Here is a 26,915-nt window from a genome sequence, read left to right as displayed (position 1 = left end):
AGGTGGCCCGCCAACCGCCAGCCGTCCCGCGTGCGCTCCCGGAGCTCCCGTTCTCAGTCTGCTGTCTCAAGATTGCGGGTCCGCGGTCTGTCCGCTCCCCCGTGCAGGCGGCTACCGCTTCCCGGCGCCCTGACACGGCGGCTCCCCCCTTTTATACATTGTTGAATTTAACTTGCTAATATTTTGTTAGGGATTTTTGCATCTATGTTCATGAGAGATAATGATCTGTAATTTTACTTTCTTGTAGTGTCTCTGTCTGGTTTTGGTATTCACATAATGCTGGCCTCATAGAATGTGTAAGGAAGTGTTTCCTTTGCTTCTGTTTTCTGGAATAGATTGCAGAGAATTGATACTTTTTTCCTTAAATGTTTGGTAGTGTCCACCACTGAGCCTATCGAAGCTTGGTGCTTTCTTTTTTGGAAGGTTAATTATTGATTTAATTTCTTTAATAAGTCTGTTCAGATTTTCTATATCTGTGTGAATTTTGTTGAGTTTTGTCTTTCAGGGATTTGAACCATTTCATATAGGCTATCAAATTTATAGGCATAGAGTTTTTCTTAATATTTGTTAATTATCCTTTTAGTGTCCATGGAATCAGTAATGATAGCCCCTCTTTTCCAATATTAGTCATTTATGTCTTCCCTTTCTCTCTTTTTTCTTCTTAGTTTTCCTAGTCAGAAGCTTACTGATTTTATTGATCTTTTCAAAGAACTAGCTTTTAATTTCTTTGATTTTCTCTATCGATTTCCTGTTTCAGTTTCATTGATTTCTGTTTTAATTTTTATTCTTTCTTTTCTTCTGCTTACTTTTTAAAAATTTTTTTATTTTATGTTAGTCACCATACAGTACATCCTTCGTTTTGGATGTAGTGTTCCATGATTCATTAATTGCGTATAACACCCAGTGCTCCATGCAATATGTGCCCTCCTTAATACCCATCACCAACCTATCCCAATCCCCCACCCCCCTCCCCTCTGAAACCCTCAGTTTGTTTCAGAGTCCATAGTCTCTTGTGGTTCATTCCCCCTTCTGTTTACCCCCCTTCATTCTTCCCTTCCTTCTCCTACCAATCTTCCTGCTATTTCTTATGTTCCATAAATGAGTGAAACCATATGATAATTGTCTTTCTCTGCTTGACTTATTTCACTTAGCATAATCTCCTCTAGTCCCGTCCGTGTTGCTGCAAATGTTGGGTAATCGATCTTTCTGATGGCTGAGTAATATTCCATTGTATATATGGACCACATCTTCTTCATCCATTCACCTGTTGAAGGGCATCTCTGCTCCTTCCAGAGTTTAGCTATTGTGGACAGTGCTGCTATGAACATTGGGGTGCATATGGCCCTTCTCTTCACTACGTCTGTATCTTTGGAGTAAATACCCAGTATTGCAATTGCTGGGTCATAGGGTAGCTCTATTTTTAACTTTTTAAGGGACCTCCACACAGTTTTCCACAGTGGCTGTACCAACTTGCATTCCCACCAACAGTGTAAGAGGTTCCCCTTTCTCCACATCCTCTCCAACATTTGTTGTTTCTTGCCTTGTCAATTTTTGCCATTCTAACTGGCATAAGGTGGTATCTTAGTGTGGTTTTGATTTGAATTTCCCTGATGGCTAATGATTTTGAACATTTTTTTCAGTGTCTGTTAGCCATTTGTATGTCTTCATTGGGAAAGTGTCTGTTCATATCTTCTGCTCATTTTTTGATTTGATTATTTGTTTCTCGTGTATTGAGTTTGAGAAGTTCTTTATAGATCTTGGGTACCAGCCTTTTATCTGTAGTTTCATTTGCCAATATCGTCTCCCATTCTGTGGGTTGCCTCTTTGTTTTGATGACTGCTTCCTTTGTTGTGCAGAAACTTTTTGTCTTGATGAAGTCCCAAATGTTCATTTTTTTCTTTCATTTCCCTTGCCTTTGGAGACATGTCATGAAAGAAGTTGCTGTGGCCGATGTCAAAGAGGTTACACAGCCTATGTTCTCCTCTATACTTTTGATGGATTCCTGTCTCACATCGAGGTCTTTTATCCATTTGGAGTTTACCTTTTTGTATGGTGTGAAAGAGTGGTCAAGTTTCATTCTTTTGCATATAGCTGTCCAACTTTCCCAGCACCATTTATTGAAGAGTCTGTCTTTTTTCCACTGGATGTTTTTTCTTGCTTTGTCAAAGATTAGTTGCCCATAGAGCTGAAGGTCCATTTCTGGAGTCTCTTTTCTGTTCCATTGGTCTATGTGTCTGTTTTTGTGCCAGTACCATGCTGTCTTGGTGATCACAGCTTTGTCTTATAGCTTGAAATCAGGCAACGTGATGCCCCCAGCTTTGTTTATCTTTTTCAACATTTCCTTGGGCGATTTGGGGTCTTTTCTGGTTCCACACAAATTTTAGGATTGTTTGTTCCTGCTCTTTGAAAAATGTCATTGGTATTTTGATCAGGATGGCGTTGAAAGTGTAGATTGCTCTGGGTAGCATACACATTGTAACTATGTTTATTCTTCTGGTCCATGAGCATGGAATGTTTTTCCATCCTTTTGTGTCTTCTTCAATGTCTTTCATCAGCGTTCTGTAGTTTCTAGCATATAGATCCTTTGCCTCTCTGGTTAAATTTATTCTGAGATATCTTATGATTTTTGGTGCTTTTGTAAATGGAATCGATTCCCTGATTTCTCTTTCTTCAGTCTTATTGTTCGTGTATAGAAATACAACTGATTTCTGAGCATTGATTTTATATCCTGCCACATTACTGAATTGTTGTATGAGTTGTAGTAATTTGGGGGTGGAGTCTTTTGGGTTTTCCATATAAAGTATCATGTCATCTGCGAAGAGAGAGTTTGACTTCTTTGCCAATTTGAATACCTTTTTTTCTTTTTTGTTGTCTGATTGATGTTGCTAGGACTTCTAGTACTATGTTGAACAATAATGGTAAGAGTGGGCATCCTTGTCGTGTTCCTGATCTTAAGGGAAAGTCTCAGTTTTTCCCCATTGAGAATGATATTCACTGTAGGCTTTTCGTAGATGGTTTTTATGAAATTGAGGAATGTACCCTCCATCCCTACACTCTGAAGGGTTTTAATCAGGAAAGGATGCTGTATTTTGCCAAAGGCTTTTTCTGCATCAATTGAAAAGATCGTATGGTTCTTGTCTCTTCTCTTATTAATGTGATCTATCACACTGATCGATTTACGAATGTTGAACCACCCTTGCATTCCAGGGATGAATCCTACTTGTTCATGATGGATAATCCTTTTAATGTACTGTTGGATCCTATTAGCTAGGATCTTGTTGAGAATTTTGGCAACCATATTCATCAGGGATATAGGTTTGTAATTCTCCTTTTTGATGGGGTCTTTGCCTGGTTTGGGGATCAAGGTAATACTGGCCTCATAGAACGAGTTTGGTAGTTTTCCTTCTGGTTTCTATTTTTGGAACAGCTTCAGGAGAATAGGTATTATTTCTTCTTTGAATGTTTGGTAGAATTCCCCAGGGAATCTGTCAGGCCCTGGACTCTTTTTTGGGGGGAAGGTTTTTGATCACTGCTTCAACCTCTTCATGATTAATCAGTCTGTTTAGGTAATCAATTTCTTCCTGTTTCAGTCTTGGTAATTTGTAGGTTTCCAGGAAGCCATCCATTTCTTCCAAGCTGTTTAATTTATTGGCCTGTAGTTGTTGATAATAGTTTCTAATGATTGTTTCTATTTCCTTGGTGTTGGTCACGATCTCTCCCCTTTCATTCATAATTTTATTAATTTGGATCTTTTCTCTGTTTTTTTGAATAAGTCTGGCCATTGGCTTATCGATCTTTTTTATTCTTGCAGAGAACCAGCTTCTGGTTTTGTTGATCTCTACTGTGCTTCTTGTTTCTAATTCATTGATCTCTGCTCTAGTCTTGATCAACTGCCTTCTCATGCATGGGTTAGTTCTGTTCTTCTGTTCCAGCTCCAGCTTCTTAAGGTGAGAATATAAAGACTGCATTTTAGATTGTTCTCTTCCTTTGAGTGAGGCTTGGATGGCTATGTATTTTCCCGTTAGGACCGCCTTTGCAGCGTCCCATAGGTTTTAGACCGATGTGCTTTCATTCTCATTGGTTTCCATAAATTGTTTAAGTTCTTCTTTAATTCCCTAGTTTACCCAATCATTCTTAAGCAGGATGGTTCTTAGGTTCCAAGTGTTTGAGTTTCTTCCAAATTTTTCCTTGTGATTGAGTTCCAATTTCAAAGCATCGTGGTCTGAGAATATGCAGGGAATAATCTCAGTCTTTTGGTATCGGTTGAGACCTGTTTTGTGACCCAGTATATGGTCTATTCTGGAGAAAGTTCCATGTGCATTCGAAAAGAATGCGTATCGTGTTGATCAACGGTGTAGTGTTCTATATATATATATCTATGAGGTCCATCTGGTCCAGTATGTCATTCAGAGCTCTTGTTTCTTTGTTGATTTTCTGCTTAGGTGATCTGTCTGTTGCTGAGAGTGGAGTGTTGAGGTCCCCTACTATTAACGTATCATTATCTATATGTCTCTTTATTCTGGTTAAGAGTTGGCTTGTGTATCTAGCTGGTCCCCTGTTGGGGGCATAGATATTTATAATTGTCATATCCACTTGTTGGATACATCCTTTAAGAATAATATAGTGTCCTTCTGTATCTCTAACTACAGTCTTTAGCTTAAAATCTAATCTGTCTGATATGAGAATTGCTACCCCAGCTTTCTTTTGAGGTGTGTTGGCATGAAAAATGGTTCTCCATCCCTTCACTTTCAGTCTGGATGTATCTTTAGGTTCAGAATGAGTCTCTTGTAGACAGCATATGGATGGGTCATGTCTTTTTATCCAATCTGCAACCCTGTGGCGTTTTATGGGAGCATTTAGGCCATTCACATTGAAAGTGATTATTGAGAGATATGACTTTAATGATGTCATGTTGCCTGTGAAGTCTTTGTTTCTATAGGTTGTAAATTTCTGTTCTGTATCACTCTTGGGGTCTTTTTACTTTTATAGAACCCCCCTTAATATTTCCTATAGGGCTGGCTTGGTGGTCACATATTCTTTCAGTTTCTGCCAGTCCTTGAAGGTCCTTGTCTCACCATCCATTCTGAATGACAGCCTTGCTGGATAAAGAATCTGTGGCTGCATGTTCTTCTCACTTGGTGCTCTGAATATGTCTTGCCAGCTTTTTCTGGCTTGCTAGGTCTCTGTAGACAGGTTTGACGTTATTCTGATGTTTCTCCCTTTGTAGGTGACGATTCTCTTCCCCTTGGCCACTTTCAAGATTGTATCCTTGGATCTAAGATTTGCGAATTGTACTATGATGTGACGTGGTGTTGGTCTGTTCTCATTGATCTTGGGAGGGGTCCCCTCTGCCTCTTGGACATGAATGCTTGTTTCCTTCACCAGATTAGGGAAGTTCTCAGCTACAATTTGTTCAGATATCTCTTCTAGACCTCTCTCTTTCTCCACCCCCTCAGGGATGCCGATGATTCTGACATTGAAATGTTTCATTGAGTCAGTAATCTCCCATATTCTAATTTCTTGAAATTGGAGTTTTTTAAGCCATGTTCCCTCTTTTTTCTTTTCTATCATCTCATCTTCCAACTCATTAATTCGTTCTTCTGCCTCGTTTACCCTGGCTTTCAGAGCATCCAGTTCAGACTGCATTTGATTCATAGTATTTTTAATTTCTACCAGATTCACTCTCATTTCCACCCTTAGAGATTCTATATTCTCATTAATATTTTCGTTAATATTTTTTTCAAGCCTACACATCATCTTGAGCATTGTTACTCTGAACTCCATTTCTGACAATTTGGTTATATCCATATCCATTAGTTCTGTGGCAAAGGCCACAGTCTCTGTTTCTTTCCTTTATTGGGGGTTCCCCCTCCTTGTCATTCTGATGAGGTGTGGTTGCGGGGATGTACAGAGCCAAAATATTGACCAGGACCCAAGCAATGTGCACTTGTTTTATTGGGACCTTAGGGATGTGGGCTTCTTGTTTTTTCAGCCTGCCTTCTGGGGGAGGGGCCTGCTGCACTCAGGCAACCCTGTTTGGGTAGAGTTCCCCTGTCTCCTGTGGGGGGAGGGGATGGGCACAGTGCGAACCAGTTTTTCCGTGCTTTTGTTCTCTGGCGGCTTTTGTTTCCCTAATGGCTTTCTGTGACTCTTCTGAGAGTCAGAGCAGCAATGGCCATATCCAAGTCTCTGTCTCAGAACAGAGAGATCGCAGTCTGCTCTCCACTGAGCTCTCCTGGCCACTCTAATTCTGTTTCTGTTGGTGCTGCTAAAAACCCTGCAGTGTCCTGGGTTGTACGCCCCACTGCTGTGCTCCCAGTCCTCGCTCCCAGGGCTCTTCTGCTTACTTTTGATTTAATTTATTTTCCTAGCTTCTTATGATGGAAGTGTAGATTATTGATTTCAGGTCTTTCTTGTTTTCAAATATATTTATTCAGTGCTATAAATTTTCCTCTAGGGGCTCCTGGGTAGTGCAGTTGTTAAGCATCTGCCTTCGGCTCAGGGCATGATCCTGGTGTTCCGGGATCGAGTCCCACATTGGGCTCCTCGGCTGGGAGCCTGCTTCTTCCTCTCGCACTCCTCTGCTGTGTTCCCTCTCTCGCTGGCTCTCTGTCACATAAATAAATAAAATCTTTAAAAAAAAATTTTCCTCTAAGCACTGTTGTCCATGCATTTCATGGATTTTGATAAGCTGTATTTTCATTTTCCCTTAGGTCAGAATATTTTTAAATTCTCTTGAGACTTGTTTTTTGATCTGTTTGTTACTAAGAAGTGTATTGTTGAATTTCCAAGTTCTGGGCTTTTCAACTATCCTTCTGCTACTGATTTCTAATTTAATTCTTTTGGGGTCTGAGAGCATGCTTTGTATGATTTCTATTATTTTACAGTTGTTAAGGTGTGTTTTATGGTCCATAACATGTTCTGTGTTGGTAAATGTTCCATATGAGCTTGAGAAGAGTGTATATTTGCTATTGTTGGATGAAATATTCTAGAAATGTCAGTGAGGTCCATGTGATTACAAGTGTTGTTCAGTTTCATATGGATTTAATGATTTTTCTGTCTGTTGAATATGTCAGTTACTGAAGGAGAGGTGTTGAATTCTCCAACTATAATAGTGGATTTCCCTAGTTCTTGTAGTGCTTTCAGGTTTTGCCTTACATATTTTGATACTCTGTTGTTAGGCATATATACTTTAGGGATTGTTATATCTTCATTAGAGAATTGGCCACTTTATCATCATGTAATCCTGCTCTTTATCCCTAATAATTTTCGTTGCTCTGAATTCAGCTTTTTCTGAAATTAATATAGCTGCTCAGTTTTCATTTAATTAGTGTTAGTTAATAGGTTATATCTTTCTCCATTACTTTACTTTTAACCTATCTGTGTCTTTATATTTAAAATTTTTTTATAGACAAATTACAGTTGGATCTTATTTTTTAATCTGTGTTTATAGTCTCTGCCTTTTACCTTGTATATTTAGACCATTGATATTTAATATAGTGATTGATATCTAACATACTTGTTAATGTTTTCTATTTCTTGCCCTTGTTTTTTGTTTCTTTTTTTCATATTACATTCTTTTTCTGCCTTCTCTGGTTTTAATTGAGCATTTTATATGATTACATTTTCTTTTCTCTCAGCATATCAATTATACCTCTTTTTTACTTTTTTTTGTTTGTTTGTTTCCCTAGAGTTTGCAGTGAGTGTTTACAACTAATCTAAGTCCACTTTAAACATTATTCCACTAAATAAATTTTCCCCTGAGTTTAGTAGACAAAGTCATGCTTAAAGGAAGGGAACTGCCTCAGATAGCCAGCCCTCATCCTCATTTGAGTTTGTAGATGGTAGAAAGATAAAGAAGTAAGCTCCAATCTTCCCAAAAGCACACCTGAATTTCCCATAGGCTTTCATAGTTGAGGAGATAAAGACTTGCCAGGACCACCTGTAAGAAATAGGGAAAAACTAGAAGTGGACAGACCAGATATGGATTAGTAAAACTGCAATCCAGGGTTCAATTTCTGATTGGGTTGACATGATCATCCTCTCACCCTAACTAAAAGAGGACAGAAAAAATCCATGAAGCTGTACTCTTAGGATTTGCCTACTTTAGTGGAAATAAAAGTGTGTGTGTTTGTGTGTGTGTGTGTGTGTGTGTATGTGTGTGTGTGTGTATATATATATATATATGAGTTTTGTTTAAAAATTATATACCCTTGAACAACATTGGGATGGGGCACTGATTTCCCCCCCCCCCGTGCAGTCAGAAATCCATGTGTAACTTGTGACTCTCCAAAAAGTCAACTACAAATAATGTACTGTTGACCAGAAGCCTTACTAATAACATAGTAGTTGAAGAACACATACTTTATATGTTGTGTGTATTACATGCTATATTCTTACATTAAAGTAAGCTAAAGTAACATGTTAAAAAAATCATGAGGAAAAATTACTTTTACAGTACCATACTATAAAAAATCCACATATAAGTTGATCTGCACACTTCAAACCTATGTTGTTCAAGTGTCACCTGTATAAATTTTATAAATATAAATTTTAGATCCTGTTATAAAACATATTTTTTCATATTTGAACTATGACCCTATATATGTATGTATGTGTATATATACTCTTTAGTCAGGAGAAAATTGTGCAAAACTTCATGTGGTCTTTCAGGCTTTACAGATTGAATGATTTAGGATAACATGTATTTTCTTATCTAAATTAATATTATCAGGAGGTAAGATTGAACTGTCTTCTGATTGAGGACCCAAAATTGTTTTCTCTATTTTGCATTTGGTGCAAGGCACTAAAATTTAGAGGACCAATTATATACAATTCTTACAAAATTTTAACATGTAATTTTGACTTAATAAAAGCTAGTTAGGAAAGGTCATCTGGTGTTAAACTCAAATTAGCCAATCATAATTTTTTTCTCTGAATTTACCTTTAAAATAATATTTAATATATAAATCATATATTTGAGGACTTATGTAAAATTTCTGTTCTGTGAATAACATATCAGTTGATTTTTATACTTATATGTTGCATAGAAAGTAATTCCAGTTATTGTGAAAGCTGTTTTCCTTATTGGATGCCCATAAGAAATTAAATCTTAAAAAATTTTTTAAATTAAAAATAATTACTTGAGGCTTATTTGACCTATTTCATAAATAATCAATATTCAGCAACTATTTTAACATGATAGAGAAGTGATATATGCAGTGTTGAAGAGTAATACATTTTTTTATAGGCAGAGCTTCTAGATGCTGCTGCTGGCGTTCATGTACGATTCAGATTAGGTGGTGTGAGTATGGATGAATTCTTATTTGGTAGTTTTAAAGCACATTTATGTGAAATTTAAAAGATGTAAATTTTTGTAAATGTAAACCTTTTTTTGTAATTAGATTACAATGGTCTTTTGAACTTCTCCATATACAGGTTAAATTTCCACCTGATATATACTATAAAATTTTCACTCATAGACATATTGAAGATCTGTGTGCTAATAGCCCTAGAGATTATACAAAACTTCCAGCAAAATATACATCTCATATTAAAAGTGGCGATCTTCAGGAAGAGGATCGTAGTGGCTGGTATCGTCGTGTAGAGAACAATGGCTGGAGGCCTGTCTCTGATACAGTAAGAAAAGAGAAGTATTAATAATTTTTAATCTTATATATTTAGGAACTCATTTGTCTTCTTGAAAATTAATTTTAAAATAATAAATCTTGGTAATTTAACTGATAAAAAATGTGACATTACTCAGGGGTTACTAATAATACTTCAAGATCAGCAATATTATCTTTTTTTTTCCTTTGCATTTACTTCTACTTTTAGTAGTCAGCTTTGATCTGGGTCATCTTTACATACTGTCTGGTACTTGAGTTTAGCATCTGTATATTGAAGCAAATTTGAAAATGTTGTTGACTGTATATTAATTAATCCTTGGACTAGAGGTGGGAATTCTTGAGAAAAATATGACATTTTCTCTTATAGAGCTTGTAACAGAAGAGGCTGGTGGGAAATCATTTGAATTGTCATGGTGTTTGGAACTTTAACATGTCCTCATTAATTGAATGGAATGATTTTAAATATACATAGTTCTTAAAACATATATATGATTTAGGAACTTTTCCATAGACACCCATGTTTAATGTCCTTTTTGTGGAGATAATCTCTACCTAATGATGTTTGTAAGGTTACATTTAATAGGTTAATATAGTCAGGTTCTATAGCTCTAGATGTCTGTTTGTGCTCATATCTTCATTCAGGTCCTCAATCTCTGGTACGCAGATTATAGAATTGGTATATTAAGTGTATGCTAAGTATGAAAAGTGAAAATGATCTAGGTGTGAATTCATACATTCATTCATCAAACCTGCCATATGTTGGGCATTGTACTAGATGCTAGGGAAACAATGGTAGATAAAATAATCCCTCCCCTCAAGTATTTTTAATTTGGGAGAGAGTCAAGTAAAAAGAATATTTCAGTACAGTGCAGTAAATATGTGCTTTAAGAGGGACAAATACATAGTGTTGCAGGGGATAACAAACTCTCCTCCTTGTTCTTTAATCTGTATGTGGTGAAGGAGAGGGAATGAATTTGAAGTAGGAAAACAGGCAGCCAGTTAGGATAGTATGTCACACAGGGAGACCACAAATTCTTGGGACATAATGACGAGACTTTGTTCTTTTTTTTAAAGATTTTATTTATTTATTTGACAGAGATAGAGACAGCCAGTGAGAGAGGGAACACAAGCAGGGAGTGGGAGAGGAAGAAGCAGGCTCATAGCGGAGGAGCCTGATGTGGGGCCTCGATCCCATAACGCCGGGATCACGCCCTGAGCCGAAGGCAGACGCTTAACCGCTGTGCCACCCAGGCGCCCCGAGACTTTGTTCTTGAAGGGTGCCTGTACTCCTTGAGAATTAGAGTCTTCAAAAGTCAACAGCACTAAGAGTAGGTAAGGTCTGTTCTTATGAAAAGTGAAAACAGTACTGGAGTATGTCTCTTCATTTATCCATTCAACAAGGAGTTCTTAAGTACCTCAGTATACTGTTGCTTTGTTAGTCTTTCTGTGACATGTACCTCTGAAAGCTCAATCTGCCACTCACCCATGACATAATAAGAAATACCTCAAAAGGGGTGTGTTTGCTCCTCTATTTCTACCTTGGCATATTCCTACTGAACTCAGACAAGAAAATTCTTGTCTGTCGCCAGATAACCTCACAGCCAGTATTTCGACACTTTGTATATTCATTTTTCATTTCTCAATAGTTTTGGGTGTCTGCTGAAAATGTAGAGGTGGGAGAAGAAAAAGAAATCGAATTCCATTTCTCTAAACTGAAGAGAAGGCAAGATATGGAAAAGAAAAGAAAAATTAGAAAGATAGAATGGATGAGGAAAATGTAAGTTGATGAAATAGTTAGACTTAATATATACTATCTTAAGTTCTTTTAAAAACATACTATCACTACTAAAATAACTACATGTTATTTTTAAAAGAAAATGTAAGATTACAGTTATGTTTTTAAAAATATATAGAAAGCAAACATTTAACAAATGCCTGCTATGTGTGAGATACTGTTAATCTCTAGGATATAAGTGGGGAAAGACATGTTGTCTTTGACCTCAAGGAAATTACAGGCTATTGGAATATCAGATATGAAAATAAGCATTTACTCTTACATATTAGATAACTTTTATTTGGCCCTCTGGATCCATCTGTACCCTTCTCAACCCTTCTTTCTGCCCTAAGACACTGACCTGTATGTATTACACTAAAAGCCGTTGTCTAACCAATGTTAAAAGCAAACCAAAACATCAAATTGTTTTCTAGTTTACTTCACTCCATATGCAGAACAAATCCCCCAAATATTTAAAGTAATACAAAAACTCCAGTGTCTCAAATTACATAAAATTTACAATGTCTACTATATAGCAATTAATTACCAGACATGCAAAGAAACAGGAAAATAGATCCCATATGAGAAATTAATTGGTAGCAACAGGCCGACCAAAAATATCTTTTGAAAAGGAAGACAAAAGGAAAACTTTGGAGACAAGTAAAAGCTGAGTTCTCATCATAGTAGACCAGCACTGCAAGAAATTTTTCTGGGAGAAGAAAAATGCTTCTAGGTAGAAATCTGGATTTACATAAGGAATGAAGAACTCCAAATGTGGTAATTATGTAAGTAGATATAAAGGACTTTTATTCTTACTATATAAATCTCTTTAAAGGGTAGTTAACTGTTGAACTATACACTTAAAGATAAGATGATAAATTTTAAGTTACATGTTTTTTATTACAATTTTGAAAAGATAGGTGTTAAACCTGTAAAGGAATGAGTTAATATTGATATTGCCAATCCAATTCTACCTAAATTTTTGATTCCATAATTATACTCCTTTTCTCTTATATTGAAAATCTTCATTTCAAATAAAATGTAATTGCTTATTTTTCTGATATTACAAATAATTTGCTCTAAAAATAACAATATCAGTACATATGCAATTACTGAATAAAATTCAAAAAAATTCTTTAAGTTAATTTACTATTTAAAGCAGAAACACTGACAATGTATTGTGACATTTATAAACTTAAAACAGTACAAAAGTAAAATGAATGATGACAATACCTCAAAGGTTGGGAGAGGTGAAATAGAAGTATACTGCTAGAAGTTCCTTATTTTACATATAAAGTGGTGTAATATGCTTAAAGGTAGACTGTGATTATTAAAAACCATAAAGCAACCATAAAATCAACAAGAACAAAGATGTAAATATAATAATGTAATGATGGAAATAAAATAGCATCATAAAAAACCATCAATCCAAAAGAAGGGTGAAAAAAGAACAAGGGAAACAAAGAACAGAGAGAACAAATAGAAAGTGAATAGCATGATAAAGACTAAAATCAATCATATCAATAATAATACTAAATGTAAGTAGTGTGAGCACCCCAAATAAAGGCAGAGATTGACAGACTGGATAAGAAAGCCATACATAAGGACATAACAATCCTAAATACTTATTTACCTACTAATAGAGCTTTGAAATACATGAGAATAGAATTAGTAGTACTGAAAGGAGAAACAGACAAAACCAAAATTATAATCAAAGATTTCAAAACCCTTTTATTAGTAATTGATAGAACAAGTGGGCAGTAATTTACTGATAGAGAAGACTTGAGCAAAATTATCAACCAGCTTGACATAATTGGCACTTTTAGAGCACTGCACCCAACGAGAGAAAACACATTCTTTTCAAGTGCATGTGAAACATCCACCAAGATACATTATATTCTGGGTCATAAAACAACCACAAATTTGAAAAAATTAAAATCATACAAAGAAAGTTCTCTGATCACAATGTAATTAAAAAGTAATTAAAAATAGAATTAATAACAGAAAATTTTCTGGAAAACTTCCAAATATTTGGATATTAAACAGCATACCTCTATATAATCCATGAGTCAAAGAAGAAGTCCCAAGGGAAATTTGAAAATACCTTTGATTTAATGAAAATGAAAATACAACATAAAATTTTGAAGATGCAGCTAAAGCAGTACTTACAAAGAAATATATAGCATTAAATACTGATATTTATTTTAAGATTTATTTATTTATTTGACAGAGACAGCCAGCGAGAGAGGGAACACAAGCAGGGGGAGTGGGAGAGGAAGAAGCAGGCTCATAGCAGAAGAGCCTGATGTGGGGCTTGATCCCAGGACCCTGGGATCACGCCCTGAGCTGAAGGCAGACGCTTAATGACTGAGCCACCCAGGCGCCCCTAAATACTGATATTTAAAAAGAAAGAAGTCAATGATCTAAGCTTCCAACATAGAATCAATAAAAGATGAGAAAATTAAACCCAAAGCAAGTAAAAGGAAGGAAATGATAGCAGTAGAAATCAGTAACATTGCCAATAGAAAACCATCAGAGAAAATGAATGAAATCAAAACTTGTTTTCTTTGAAAAGAGCAATACAATTTATAAACCTCTAAAAGAGAACACATGCAATTCAGAAATGTGAGAAATGAAAAGCGAGATATTACTGCCAGTCCTATAGGCATTAAGACAGCATAGATATATTATGAATCATTTAATGCCCACAAATTTGAAAAATTTGGTGAAAGAAAAATTCATTGTAAGGCATAAACCAAAACTCACTAAAAAACCAATAAAAATAACATAAATAGGTCTGTTAAATTGAATTTTTAAATTCAATTAAATTTAATTGAATTATTAAATTATTAAGTTGTAAGTTGAGTTTATAAAAATCCCACAAAGAAAACTCCAGGCCCAGATGGATTTCCCACTGAATTCTAGTTAGCATTTAAGAAAGGCAATACAAATTCTATACAATATTTACAGAAATAGGAGGGAATATGTCCCAACAGTATCTATAGAGTATCACGCAATATAAAAACCACTCGCGGCTTATTAAAAAAAAGATATTACAAGAAAATAACAGCCATGATCTCTGAGGAACATATATATGGGATAGTAAATAACATCATAAACAAATGGAGTTTATCCAGGGAGTACATAGTTGGCTTAACATTTGGAAATCAATGCAATTTACCATACTAACAGACTTACAAAGAAAGTTGAATATAACCATCTCAATAGATGCAGAAAAAGTACTACAAAAATCCAAAACCATTCGTTATGAAAACTCTTGTCAAACTAGGAATGGAAAAGAAGTCCTCCACCTGATAAAGGATATGTACAAAAAACCTCCTGCTAACATGATACTTAAAGGTGAAAGACTGAATGCTTTCTCCCTAAGATCAGGAACAAGGCAAGGATGTCTGCTTTCACCACTTCTTTACAACACAGCACTGAAGGGTCCTAGTCAGTGCAATAAGGCCAAGAAAGAGGGATGAAGGGGGCGCCTGGGTGGCTCAGTCGTTAAGCATCTGCCTTAGGCTCAGGGCATGATCCTAGGGTCCTGGGATCAAGCCCCGCATTGGGCTCCTTGCTCCACTGGGAGCCTGCTTCTTCCTCTCCCACTCCCCCTGCTTGTGTTCCCTCTCTCGCTGACTGTCTCTCTCTCTCTCAAATAAATAAAATCTTTAAAAAAAAAGGGAGGAGGGAGACACTGACATTGGAAAGGAAGATCTATCTAAAAGAGTCTTTATTCACAGTTGACTTGATTGACTAGGTACATAATCCTAAGGAATCTACAAAAAACTTATTGGAACTACTAAGTGAGTTTAGCAAGGTTGTGAGATGCAGAAGCCAACCATATTGCCACATTCCAGCAAGAAACAATGGGAAATTGAATTTTTGAAAACACATTAGAAAACATGAAATACCTAAGCATAAATTGAAGAAAAAATTTTGTATGACCTATCCACTAAAAACTTCAAAACACTGCTAAGGTAACTTAAAGAAGGCCTAAATAAATGATGAGATATAAGGTGGTAATGGATCAGAGAACTCCGTATTGTTAAGATGTTCATTGTCTCCAGATCTGTACATTCAGTCACAATCAAAAGTTACAGCAGGATTTTGGGGGAAGTTGACAAGTTGATTTGAAAATTTTTGTGGAAATGCATTGGAGCTAGATTAGCCAAAACAATTTTTGGAAGCATAAAATTTGGAGAACTACACTACTTGAATCCAAGACTTAATATACTTAAGACATTGTGTTATTAGCATAAAGATAGACATAGATTAATGGAACAGAATCAAGAGTTGAGAAAAATAGATACACATGTATACTGATGAGTTTTAACACAGGTGCCAAGGCAATATAATTGGAAAAAGATAATCTTTTTTTTTTTTTTTTAAGATTTTATTTATTTATTTGACAGAGATAGACAGCCAGCGAGAGAGGGAACACAAGCAGGGGGAGTGGGAGAGGAAGAAGCAGGCTCACAGCAGAGGAGCCTGACGTGGGGCTCGATCCCATAACGCCGGGATCACGCCCTGAGCCGAAGGCAGACACTTAACCGCTGTGCCACCCAGGCGCCCCATGGAAAAAGATATTCTTTTCAACAAATTGTATATTCAAATTTAGAACAATGAACCTTGACCGTTATCTCTAACACCATATATGTAAAGTTTTATAGTTCAGAAGAGATCACAGATCAAATATAAATGCTAAAACCATAAAATATCTACAAGTAAGCAAAGGAGACAATCTTAGTGACCTTGGTTCTGGCAAAAATTTCTTAAATAGGACACAGAAGGCATGACATTTTAAAAAGTTGTCAAATTGCACTTCATCAAAGTTGAAAGCTTTTGCTCTGTGAAAGACATTGTTAAAAAAATAAAACGACAAGCTACATGTATATTGACTAAGTGGAATTTAAATAAAATCTTGAGGAAAAAAGATAAGCCACAGACAGGAAGAAAACTTTAGTGATATATATATTTTATATATTTATATATATATTTTATATATAAATAATTAAATAATTAAAGTCTTGTATCTAGAATATCAAAAACCCTCAAAACCCAATGATAAGACAAATTGAGCAAAAGATTTGAACATTCTATCATTGAAGATACATGGATAGCAAAAGAGCACAAGTAATGACTGTCATCGTTCGTCATTAAGGAAGTGCAGACTAAAACTTTGATGAGTTACCACTATATATACACTAGGATGGTTCTGTCTGCCATACTCATTGTTGGCACAGGTATGGAGTGAATGCAAACTGCTACTTCTGCTTTGGGAACCAGTTTGACAGTTTTCTTATTAATAAATATACACTTACTCTTCATTCCAAGCATTCCACTTCTAGGTATGTACTCCAGAGAATAAGAACCTATGTCCACAGAAAGATTGTATATGAGTGTTCATAGCAGCTTTACTTGTAATAGCCAGAACCCAGAAACAGCCACATGTCCATCAACCCAAATGTCACTTGTTGAACAAATTGTGATTATGTACACAAAGAAATACTACTCAGCAATAGGAAGGAATGAACAATTGATACACATAGCAACGTGGATAAATCTCAGAATAACAATGCTGAATGAAAGAAACCAGTCATGGGGCGCCTGGGTGGCACAGCGGTTAAGCGTCTGCCTTCGGCTCAGGGCGTGATCCTGGCGTTGTGGGATCGAGCCCCACATCAGGCTCTTCTGCTATGAGCCTGCTTCTTCCTCTCCCACTCCCCCTGCTTGTGTTCCCTCTCTCGCTGGCTGTCTCTATCTCTGTCAAATAAATAAATAAAATCTTTAAAAAAAAAAAAAAAGAAAGAAAGAAAGAAACCAGTCAAAAAAAGAGTTCATACTGTATGATTCCATTTACATAAAAGGCTAGAAAATATGAACAAATCTGGAGAAATACAAAGCAGATCAGTAGTTGGAGATGAGGGTGGGCGATGAGAAGAGGAAAGGATGAAAAAGGGGCACAAGGAAATTTGGGGGGTGATGGATATGTTCATTTTTTACTGTAGTGATGGATTCACAAGTGTATACTTACGTCAAAAGTCTTCAAGTTCTGTTTAAATATGTGTGTTTATTGTACATCAGCTATACCTCGGTGAAGTTGTTAGAACTTTTGTGACCCCCCTCCACCCATTTTGTTCATCCCCCAACCCATTGCCTTTGACAGTCACCAATCTATTCTGTTTATCTTTGAGCTTGTGTGTGTATTTTTAGATTTGATATGTAAGATCATACGGTATTTATCTTTCTCCATCTGACTTCACTTCGATAATGCTCTCAAGGTCCATTCGTGTTGTTGCAAATGGCACAATTTCATTTTTATGGCTGAATAATATTCTTCTGTGTGTATCACATTTTCTTTATCCGTTCATCCATTGATTTTTATAAGAATATGTGCAGATCTTCAGAAGATCTTCATTTCTTGTACTTGCAGGGTGAGTTGGAGGCAACCCAGGAACCAGTTGTAAGGGTCATAGGATCACAGAGCCTGCAGTGCAACCAAATGCTTAGTGCTCTTAGATCTTATGCACTAAGGTAGGGGCGTGAGTGGAGAAGAAGTGGAACCCAGAGACCTAGGATGGGGACATGTGGGCAGGCATAGATAAGGCTGAGAATCTTGAACTTCAAACTCCCCTGTTGGTGGAGGAAATTCTTCCTCCCTGTTTTGTGGGAACCAGGCCTTCTGTGCATAAAGCTTTTCGGTGACTGCACCTGACATAGTTGCTGCATGTGCTCATGCTGATTCTCCCACAACATTGCTCATTGCCTCCAGCCCACAGAGAGAGTTCTCAAAACAGCCCAGACACAGATGTGCAAGGTCTACTCCAGGAGGAGATCACTTATAAATCAAAAGACTTCCAAGAATTTATCAATCTCTATTAGTAGGAGCCTCAGAAACGTGTGAGAGTGGATTTTCAGGTTGCGAGATCAGAAGATGATTGGGTTAAATTTACTGATAATGACCACATTCATCTAGGATCATGAATTTAATGTGTTGGCTTGAGGACCCAGAAATGATGTTAAGTAGTCTGTCTGGTTGTCTAATCAAAGCCTGAACTCAACCAAAGCTCTACTATTGCAAAATGACTGAACTTCTCCGGCATACTGTAGAAAAAAAGGATTTCTGAAGCCACAGGGGAATGTATATATTTGTTCCTCTTAACGTGCAGTCTACTCAGCTACGCACTAGCTGTAACCCCAGGAGGCCCTGGTAACCCTGCTGACCTGGCTCCGTGTCATCTCCATGTTTGTCTTCATGGGGGCTCACCTGGGACACGCTAACAGAGGGAGACTGTATTAGGTTTAATTCACTGTGGATCTGCACAGGATTCTGGCAACATCCAAATATGGACAGCCACTAGATTACAACCCCCAGTAGGCCCAGAAATTGGCCAAAGGGTACCCTCCCAGTGAGCATAAGCGGTGTTCTGCTTCCTATAGAAAGGAGAAATTGCTTGAGACAGGGACCTTTTTGACTGTGGCCAGTAACAGAGCTTCTCAGCTGATGAGGTACTTGGATGGAATGGGGGAAATTGGGATTAGGTCTGGGGACAGGTATACTCAGAATGGGCATAGCATATACTTGTGTTCTTGTGAATGCCTTTCCGAGGGCCTAGGAGGCAGAAAGCTCTAAGCATTCAGATGGACGAGATGGTCCAACCTGTGGATGTCCGTTTTTTCACCTGGCCTCCTCAGTGGTTCTCAGTGGAGCCATCGAAGTGGCCATGGGAATAGGGATGGAGGCTCCATATAGACTCATAAACTTGGTCTCTTCCTCCCTGAGGTTTTTCTGGCTCTATAGCCACAGCTAACTGGACAGCAAAGGCCATTGCTTTGCTTCCAGCAGTGCGCTGGCTGCCTGGTGGCGGGCTGATTATGTTGGACCCTTCCCACGTGGAGGTGGCATCTCTGTGTTCGCAGTGAAAAACATTCTGGATACGTATTTTACTTCTCTCCTTGCATTGCTTCTGTCAGCAGTACCATTTATTACAGAAGCCTTAGCCATCATCATTTTATTCCATACGACATTGCCTCTAACTGGGGACCCATGTACAGTAAAGGAAGTGTGGTAGTAGGCTCAGAACAACCAAATACACTCACTGTATGTGCCGTCATCCAGAAACAGCTGGCATTCACCGAACGCTAGTATTTGCTCAAGCTCCGGCACAGCCCGGGGCGGGGGAGGGGAGACACCTGGTAATAAGCCAGTGCACATGAATAATAGTCTGTTTTCTTTCTTCCTTTTTTTCTTTCTGTTTACTGTCAAAACAATCCTCATCCATAACTGAGCCCTCTATTTCTAATTACATGGACATTTCCATCTCAAACTCAACTGGTCTAACACTGAATTTCTTCTATTCCTCATCATAAAAATTATTTCTTTTCCATATTCCTCTTGGCCTCAGGTTATGACACCATCATTTACCCAGTCATCCAAGACAGAAATGTGGGGGTTCTCCTTGACTTCTTATCTTTCATAAGCTCCCATGTGTCATCTGTCATAAAGTCCTATCCATTCTGCTTCCAAAGACTCTCCCAAGTCTGGCATGTCTGTCCCTCCCTGACTGCAGCTTCTCAGTGCTCACATCTCTACTTCATGGGCAGAATCCTTCTACTTGGTCTCTTTGTCTCTAATCTTTTGCCATCTCTGTGTAAACACTGATGGCATGCCTTGAAAACACAAGTTAAATCACCTCCTTACCCGAAATATGTTAGGGGCTCACTGTTACCTACATCCCACATGATAGTCCCTCTCCCTGGCTTGCTCTTTTCTGGCTCAGTTTCATGGCAACAAAGCCTTCACCTTTTGATACTTGGCTCAGACATCTTCTGAAGCCTGCCCTGACTTAGCTAGGCACAGGCACTTTTTGGAGGTGCCCTCACAGATGTATTATATACTCAGCTGTCACACTTGTGCAAATCTCTGCATATTTGCCACCTCCACTACACTTTGAGCTCCTAAAGAACAGGGACTCTGATCTGTTTGTCAGTACAGGGCTGTAGACATAGTAGATGCTTAATGAATACATGTTGTATGTTGAATAAAGTGAGTGAGCAAGTGAGTCCTTAGGGCTGGATGTTGTAATGTTTCCTTTTTGTAAGGTTGCAGAGGGTGAAGGAGAAATGTTACTTTGTGTGCTTTGTTCACTGAGGGCACCCTCTACTGACTTATGTTGAGAATCAGCGGCGAACAAAATCATGATACTTTTTTTTTTTTACCTCTCTCTTAATTAAAAAAAAATGTGATTTTTACATTCCCTTCCTGTGTGCTACAGATCTTAGCTCTTCTTGACTTCTTTTCCAGTTTAAACTTTGATTCTTACTAGGTCTTTTGCATTTTAGCTTTCTCCCTGTTGGCATATTCAGAAAAACATTTTTATAATCTTTTTCTCTTTAAATTTTTTGTCTTAGAATATGAAACTATCTAAAAATGGATATATTGCAACATTACCTCTGAAGCCAAATTTTATATCTTTTGTTTTAAATGCCACTCATTTTTTATAAAACAAATTATGCTTATTATAAAGTGATCTGTATTTCTGGTTACTATTTGAAATTCTTTTCTACTTGCTAACCTATTGTTGTTTGATTACTGTTATAGCCCACTTAACTATAAATAACGACTAATATTTAAAGAGCTTAAAACAGAATTAAATTCTTGGAATAAGTATTATAATTCTCTTTAAAATGAATCCTCTTTCTGTGTATCCTTGCTGATAGCAAAAATAGATAACTGTTGTAAATCACTATTGCCAAAGTACAAAGAAATATCATCCAGGTTTCCAGATCTAATCACAAGTGTGTATTTGGGAAGGTAAAACATGGAAGAACTCATAAAAAAAAATATGCTCACCTCTAGCCTTCCAGAAGTTTCTCATTTCTAAATGCATTTTTGTTGTGGCATCAACATTAGTTAATAAACCTGGGCCATTGGGTACCATTGTTCGTTCATTCATTCATTCATTCAGTACATATTTTTTTGAGTGCCTATTAATGTTCAGGGAATATAAAAGATTGGAAGTTCCACAGAAGAATCCCACCTCTGTACACAGTGCTTTGCAAATGGTGGACACTCAATACATATTTATTACATGAGTAAGTGAATGAAGAACTATAGAAAAATTGTGAAATTATACTTTCTTACAATTTGTGCTCTTACTAACCAATATAAATCAAGAGGCATGTTCCTCTTCTATGAAAGTAGCTCTTATGGATCGTTATCTATGTAAAGTTTGAAAAAGCGGAAACTTCATGAAGGGAGAGACATATCTTGCCTCTGTCCTACCCCTTACCATCCAGGAATTTGTAAGCCTTCTTTTACTGAATGCTTCCTATGTGCCAGTCATAGTTCTGAATGCTTTATAAAGACTTACACTTCTAACCTCTCAAGAATGCTGAGAAGAAGAGTATTATGATTACCATTTTAAGGTAATCTTAAGCCAGAAAGACTAGGTCATTTGGCAAAGGTCATAGAGCTAGTAAATCACAGAAGCAAGACTCAAGGCCAGATAGTTGGATATCAGAGTCCTACCTAGCCCTACATGACCACCATGCCACTTCCTACTCAGTGTTGAATTAATCCATGAACACAGTTTCACAGTAGCTTAACTTTAAAAATGGAATACCAATGTAGATCTTAAAATGAAAAACTGAAGAAAAAGTGCTGTTTTCCAATATTCTTGGTAAAAACTGCTAACTTGTCTCTACTCAGCTCACGTTTGGTGGATACATTCATTTATGTGCTCAGACTAACATGAGACAGAACAGAGCCACTGAAGAAGTTTGGACTTGGAGTCACATTCAAATACGGGCTCTGACATATGTTTACTACCTACATGATCTTGAACAATTTCTTAACTTCTCCAGCTCTCGATTTCCTCACCTGTAAAATGGGAATAAAAATAGCTGTCACAAATGGCTGTGTCTTTTTAGAGAGAATTAAATGAGATAATGTATGAAAAGTACCTGACACAAAAAAGGTTGTTACCATCTCTCTTCCCTTTGCCTCTCCCTCTGTTTCCCGTTCCCCTGGCTTTCCCCTCCTTACCAGCCGTTAGCCACATGACCTTGTCTTCCAGGACTTAATCTCTCTCCTGTAAGACGAGAGGGCTAGTCATCTGGTCTCCAAGAGCATTTGACTCTGGAATTCGATGACTCAGTGATGTAGTTACTTGGTTTTTCATTGTATCATAGCAGCGCCACATACTAAGGGGTGGTTTTGAAACGAGTCATCACCGGTTAGCGTGGTTGATTAAGTTGCTTTGTTTCTCTTTTCTTTCCTTCCCCCCACCACCCAAAAATCCCATCACATAGAACTTGGTTTGGATGTATGTAAGTTAAATCAGGTGAAAACTTGGTTTAATATGTAAATGGTTTCACAGCAACAATATGTATATATATTAACTGCATCTACTAGTAATGACCTGTTTCACAAGGTTTATGTCTCCCTTCCTTTTTCCTGTTTAGGTACTATGCAGGAAGCCTAGAGGCTAAGTCAACAAATCGTAGAACTCTAGATTTAATTCACACGGCAACCAAGGGGCTAATGAGAGCTGTCGAAGGCGGTGGAATAGATTCTGTGATGGAATGGGAAGTGGAGGAAGTGCTGACCTGGACAAACGCACTGAACTTTGATGAGTAAATGCCTTCTGCTGTTACTGGGGAGCAAGGGCAGGCCTCATGTATGTTTCTGCTGTTCCCACCTCTGCTAGGAATCTCGGGCCCACAAACATAATCTTTAAAAAACAAAAATAGGGGCGCCTGGGTGGCACAGCGGTTAAGTGTCTGCCTTCGGCTCAGGGCGTGATCCCGGCGTTATGGGATCGAGCCACATCAGGCTCCTCCGCTATGAGCCTGCTTCTTCCTCTCCCACTCCCCCCTGCTTGTGTTCCCTCTCTCGCTGGCTGTCTCTATCTCTGTCTCTGTCGCATAAACAAAAAAAAAAACCTTAAAAAAAATAAAAACAAACGAGTATTGTTTGTCTAGAAAAAAAAAGAAGATAGAGGGACGAATATAAAGGAAGAGATGATCTAAAAGAAAAAAATTAGACAGGTATTCTTTTTTTTAATTGAAGTATAATTAACATACAATGTTATAGGAGTTGTAGGTCTATAAATAGTGATGCGACAATTCTGTATATAGTTCACTGTTCACCATGATAAGTACAGTCACCATCTGTCATCATACAACTTTATATATTATTAACTGTATTCCCGATGCTGTATTTCTCATCTCTGTGATTTATTTTATAACTGGAAGTTTGTATCTCTTAATCCCCTTTATCTGTTTCACTCATCCTGCCACCCACTTCCTCTTTGACAAACATCGGTGCTCTATATTTAGAGTCTGATTTTTTTGTTTGTTTGTTTGTTTCTTAGAAATAAAATCTAGTTCTTAGGTTACACACCAAGTGAAATTCTTTGGTATTTGTCTTTGTCTCTCTGACTTATTTCACCCTCTAGCTCCATCCATATTTTCACAAATGTCAAGACTTCATCTTTTTATGGCTGAGTAACAGTCCACTGTGTGTCTGTGTGTGTGTGTACCTCACATCTTTTTTTTATCCATCAGTTGGTGGACACTTGGGTTGCTTCCATATTGTGGCTACTGTAAATAATGCTGCAATAAACATAAATATCTTTTCAAGTTAGTATATTTGTTTTGGTAAATACCCAGTAGTGCAATTACTGGATCATATGGTATTTCAATTTTTAATTTTTTGAGGAACCTCCACACAGTTTCCCACAGTGGCTGCACCAGTTTGCATTATCACCAACAGTGCAGGAGGGTTTGCTTTTCTCCACATCCTCACAAACACTTAGAATTTCTTGTCTTTTTTATTTTAGTTATTCTGATAGGTGTGAGGTGATATCTCATTGTGGTTCTGATCTGTATTTCCCTGATGATAAGTGGTGTTGAGCATCTTTGCATGCGTCTGTTGGCCATCTGGATGTCTTCTTTGGAGAAATGTGTATTCATATCTCCTGCCCATTTTTAACTGGGTGTGTGTGTGTGTTCTTTATGTATTTTGGATATTAACCCCTCATTGTATATTTCATCTGTAAATATCTCCCATTCAGTAAGTCACCTTTTCATTTTGTTCACAGTTTATTTTGCTATGTAAAAGCTTTTTATTTTGGTGTAGTCCCAATAGTTTATTTTTGGTTTGGTTTTGTTTGCCTGAGGAGACATGGCTAGAAAAATGTTGCCAAGACCGATATCAAGAAATTACTGCCTACATTTTTTTCTAGGAGACTTATGGTTTTAGGTCTCATATTTAGGTCTCTAATCATTTTGAGTTTATTTTTGCGTGTGGTTTGAGAAAGTGGTCTAGTTTCATTCTTTTGCATGTAGCGGTCCAGTTTTCCCAACACCATTTATTGAAGAGAGTGTCTTTATTATATATTCTTGCCTCCTTTGTCATAGATTAATTAACCATATACGTATGGATTTATTTCTGGCTCTGTAACCTATTGCATTGATCTATATGTCTGTTTTCGTGCCAGTACCATACTATTTTAATTACTGTAACTTTGTAGTGTACTTTGAATTCTGGATTGTGATACCTCCAGCTTTGTTCTTCTTTCTCAAGATTGCCTTGGCTATTTGGAGTCTTTTGTGGTTCCATTCAAATTTTAGGATTGTGTGTTTTAGTTCTGTGAAAAATGCTGTTGATATTTTGATAGGGATTTTGTTAAATCTGTAGATTGCTTTGGGTAGTATGAACATTTTAACATTTAACAACCAATGTGCGAGCACAGTATATCTTTCCATTTGTGTTGTGTTCAATTTCTTTCATCAGTATCTTAACAGTTTTCAGAGTATGGGTTTTTCACCTCATTGGTTAGGTTTATTCCTAGATATTTTATTCTTTTTGGTGCAATTGAACATGGGATTGTTTTCTTAATTTCTCTTTCTGCTACTTTATTATTAGTGCATAGAAATGCAACAGATTTCTGTATATTAATTTTGCATTCTGCAACTTCACTAAATTCATTTATGAATTCTTTTTCTTTATTTTTTTGTAGGCCCGTGAGCATGGAGCCCAACATGGAGCTCAAGCTCATGATCCCTGAGATCAAGAGTCAGATGCCTAGGGGCGCCTGGGTGGCCCAGTTGGTTAAACGTTTGCCTTCAGCTCAGGTCATGATCTTGGGGTCCTGGGGTGGAGCCTTGTGTCAGGCTCCCTGCAGGAAGCCTGCTTCTCCCTCTGCCCCTCCCCCCACTCGTGCTAGTGCTCGTCTAGTGCTAGTCTAGTGCTAGTGCTCTTGCTCGCATGCACACTCTCTCTCTAAAATAGATACATTAAATCTACAAAAAAAAAAGAAGAAGAGTCGGATGCCTAACCCAGTAAGCTACCCAGGCACCCCATGTATGAGTTCTAATAGTTTTTTGGTGGAGTCTTTCAGGTTTTCTGTATATAGTATCATGTCAGCTGTAAATAGTGACAGTTTTACTTCTTCCTTACCAATTTAGATGCCTTTTATTTCTTGTCTGATTGCTGTGGCTAGGACTTCCAGTACTATGTTGAATAAAAGTAGTGAGAGTGGACATTCTTATCTTGTTCCTGATTTTATAAGTAATGCTCTCAGTTTTCACCATTGTTAGCTATGTGTTTTTCATATATAGCCTTTATTATATTGAGGTATGTCCCTCTAAACCTACTTTGTTTAGAGTTTTTATCATGAACAATATGGTATTTTGTCAATGCATTTTTACCATCTATTGAGTGGATCATATGGTTTTTCTTGTTGTTAATGTGATATTTCACATTGATTGATTTGCAAATTTTTTTTAAAAGATTTTATTTATTTGACAGAGCGAGACAGCTAGCGAGAGAGGGAACACAAGCAGGGGGAGTGGGAGAGGAAGAAGCAGGCTCCCAGCAGAGGAGCCTGATGTGGGGCTCGATCCCAGGACGCTGGGATCATGCCCTGAGCCGAAGGCAGATGTTTAACAACTGCGCCACTCAGGCACCCTTGATTTGCAAATATTGAGCCACTCTTGCATCACTGGACTAAATCCCATTCGATTGTGGTGGATGATCCTTTTACTTATTATTGAATTCAGTTTGTTAATATTTTGTTGAGGATTTTTGCATCTTTGTCATCAGGTAAATTGGCTCATAGTTTTGTTTTTTTCTGTGGTGTCTAACTGGTTTTGGTGTCAGGGTAGTGCTGGCCTCATGGAATGAATTTGGAAGTTTTCCTTTCTCTTCTGTTTTTTGGAACAGTTTGAGAAGAATTTGTATTAAATCTTCTTTATTTTTTTAAATGTTTTAATTCAAATGCAATTTAATTAACATATACTGTATTATTAGTTTCAGAGGTACAATTTAGTGATTCATCAGTTGCACATAACACCCAGTGCTCATTACTTCAAGTGCCCTCCTTAATGCCCATCATCCAACTACCCCATCCCCCCACCCACCTCCCCTCCAGCAACCCTCAGTTTGTTCCCTATGGTAAGAGTTTCTTATGGTTTGTCTCCCTCTCTGTTTTCGTCTT

At 37.4% G+C, this 26,915-nt stretch overlaps 1 protein-coding gene across 1 annotated transcript in view; it reads left to right on the top strand.

Annotated features, from left to right (window-relative positions):
• Positions 1-26,915, top strand: part of C8H11orf65 (chromosome 8 C11orf65 homolog) — a 56,990-nt gene that overhangs the window by 21,640 nt on the left and 8,435 nt on the right. The window contains exons 3-6 of the mRNA XM_034665702.1: positions 9,251-9,304; positions 9,439-9,639; positions 11,276-11,406; positions 22,876-23,046. Coding sequence (XP_034521593.1) covers positions 9,251-9,304; positions 9,439-9,639; positions 11,276-11,406; positions 22,876-23,046 — 557 coding nt within the window. The remainder of the gene's footprint in view (positions 1-9,250; positions 9,305-9,438; positions 9,640-11,275; positions 11,407-22,875; positions 23,047-26,915) is intronic.

This window comes from Ailuropoda melanoleuca, chromosome 8 (genome assembly GCF_002007445.2).
Source record: "Ailuropoda melanoleuca isolate Jingjing chromosome 8, ASM200744v2, whole genome shotgun sequence".
In the NCBI taxonomy this organism is placed as follows: domain Eukaryota; kingdom Metazoa; phylum Chordata; class Mammalia; order Carnivora; family Ursidae; genus Ailuropoda; species Ailuropoda melanoleuca.
This window is presented reverse-complemented; position numbering and strand designations above follow the sequence as displayed.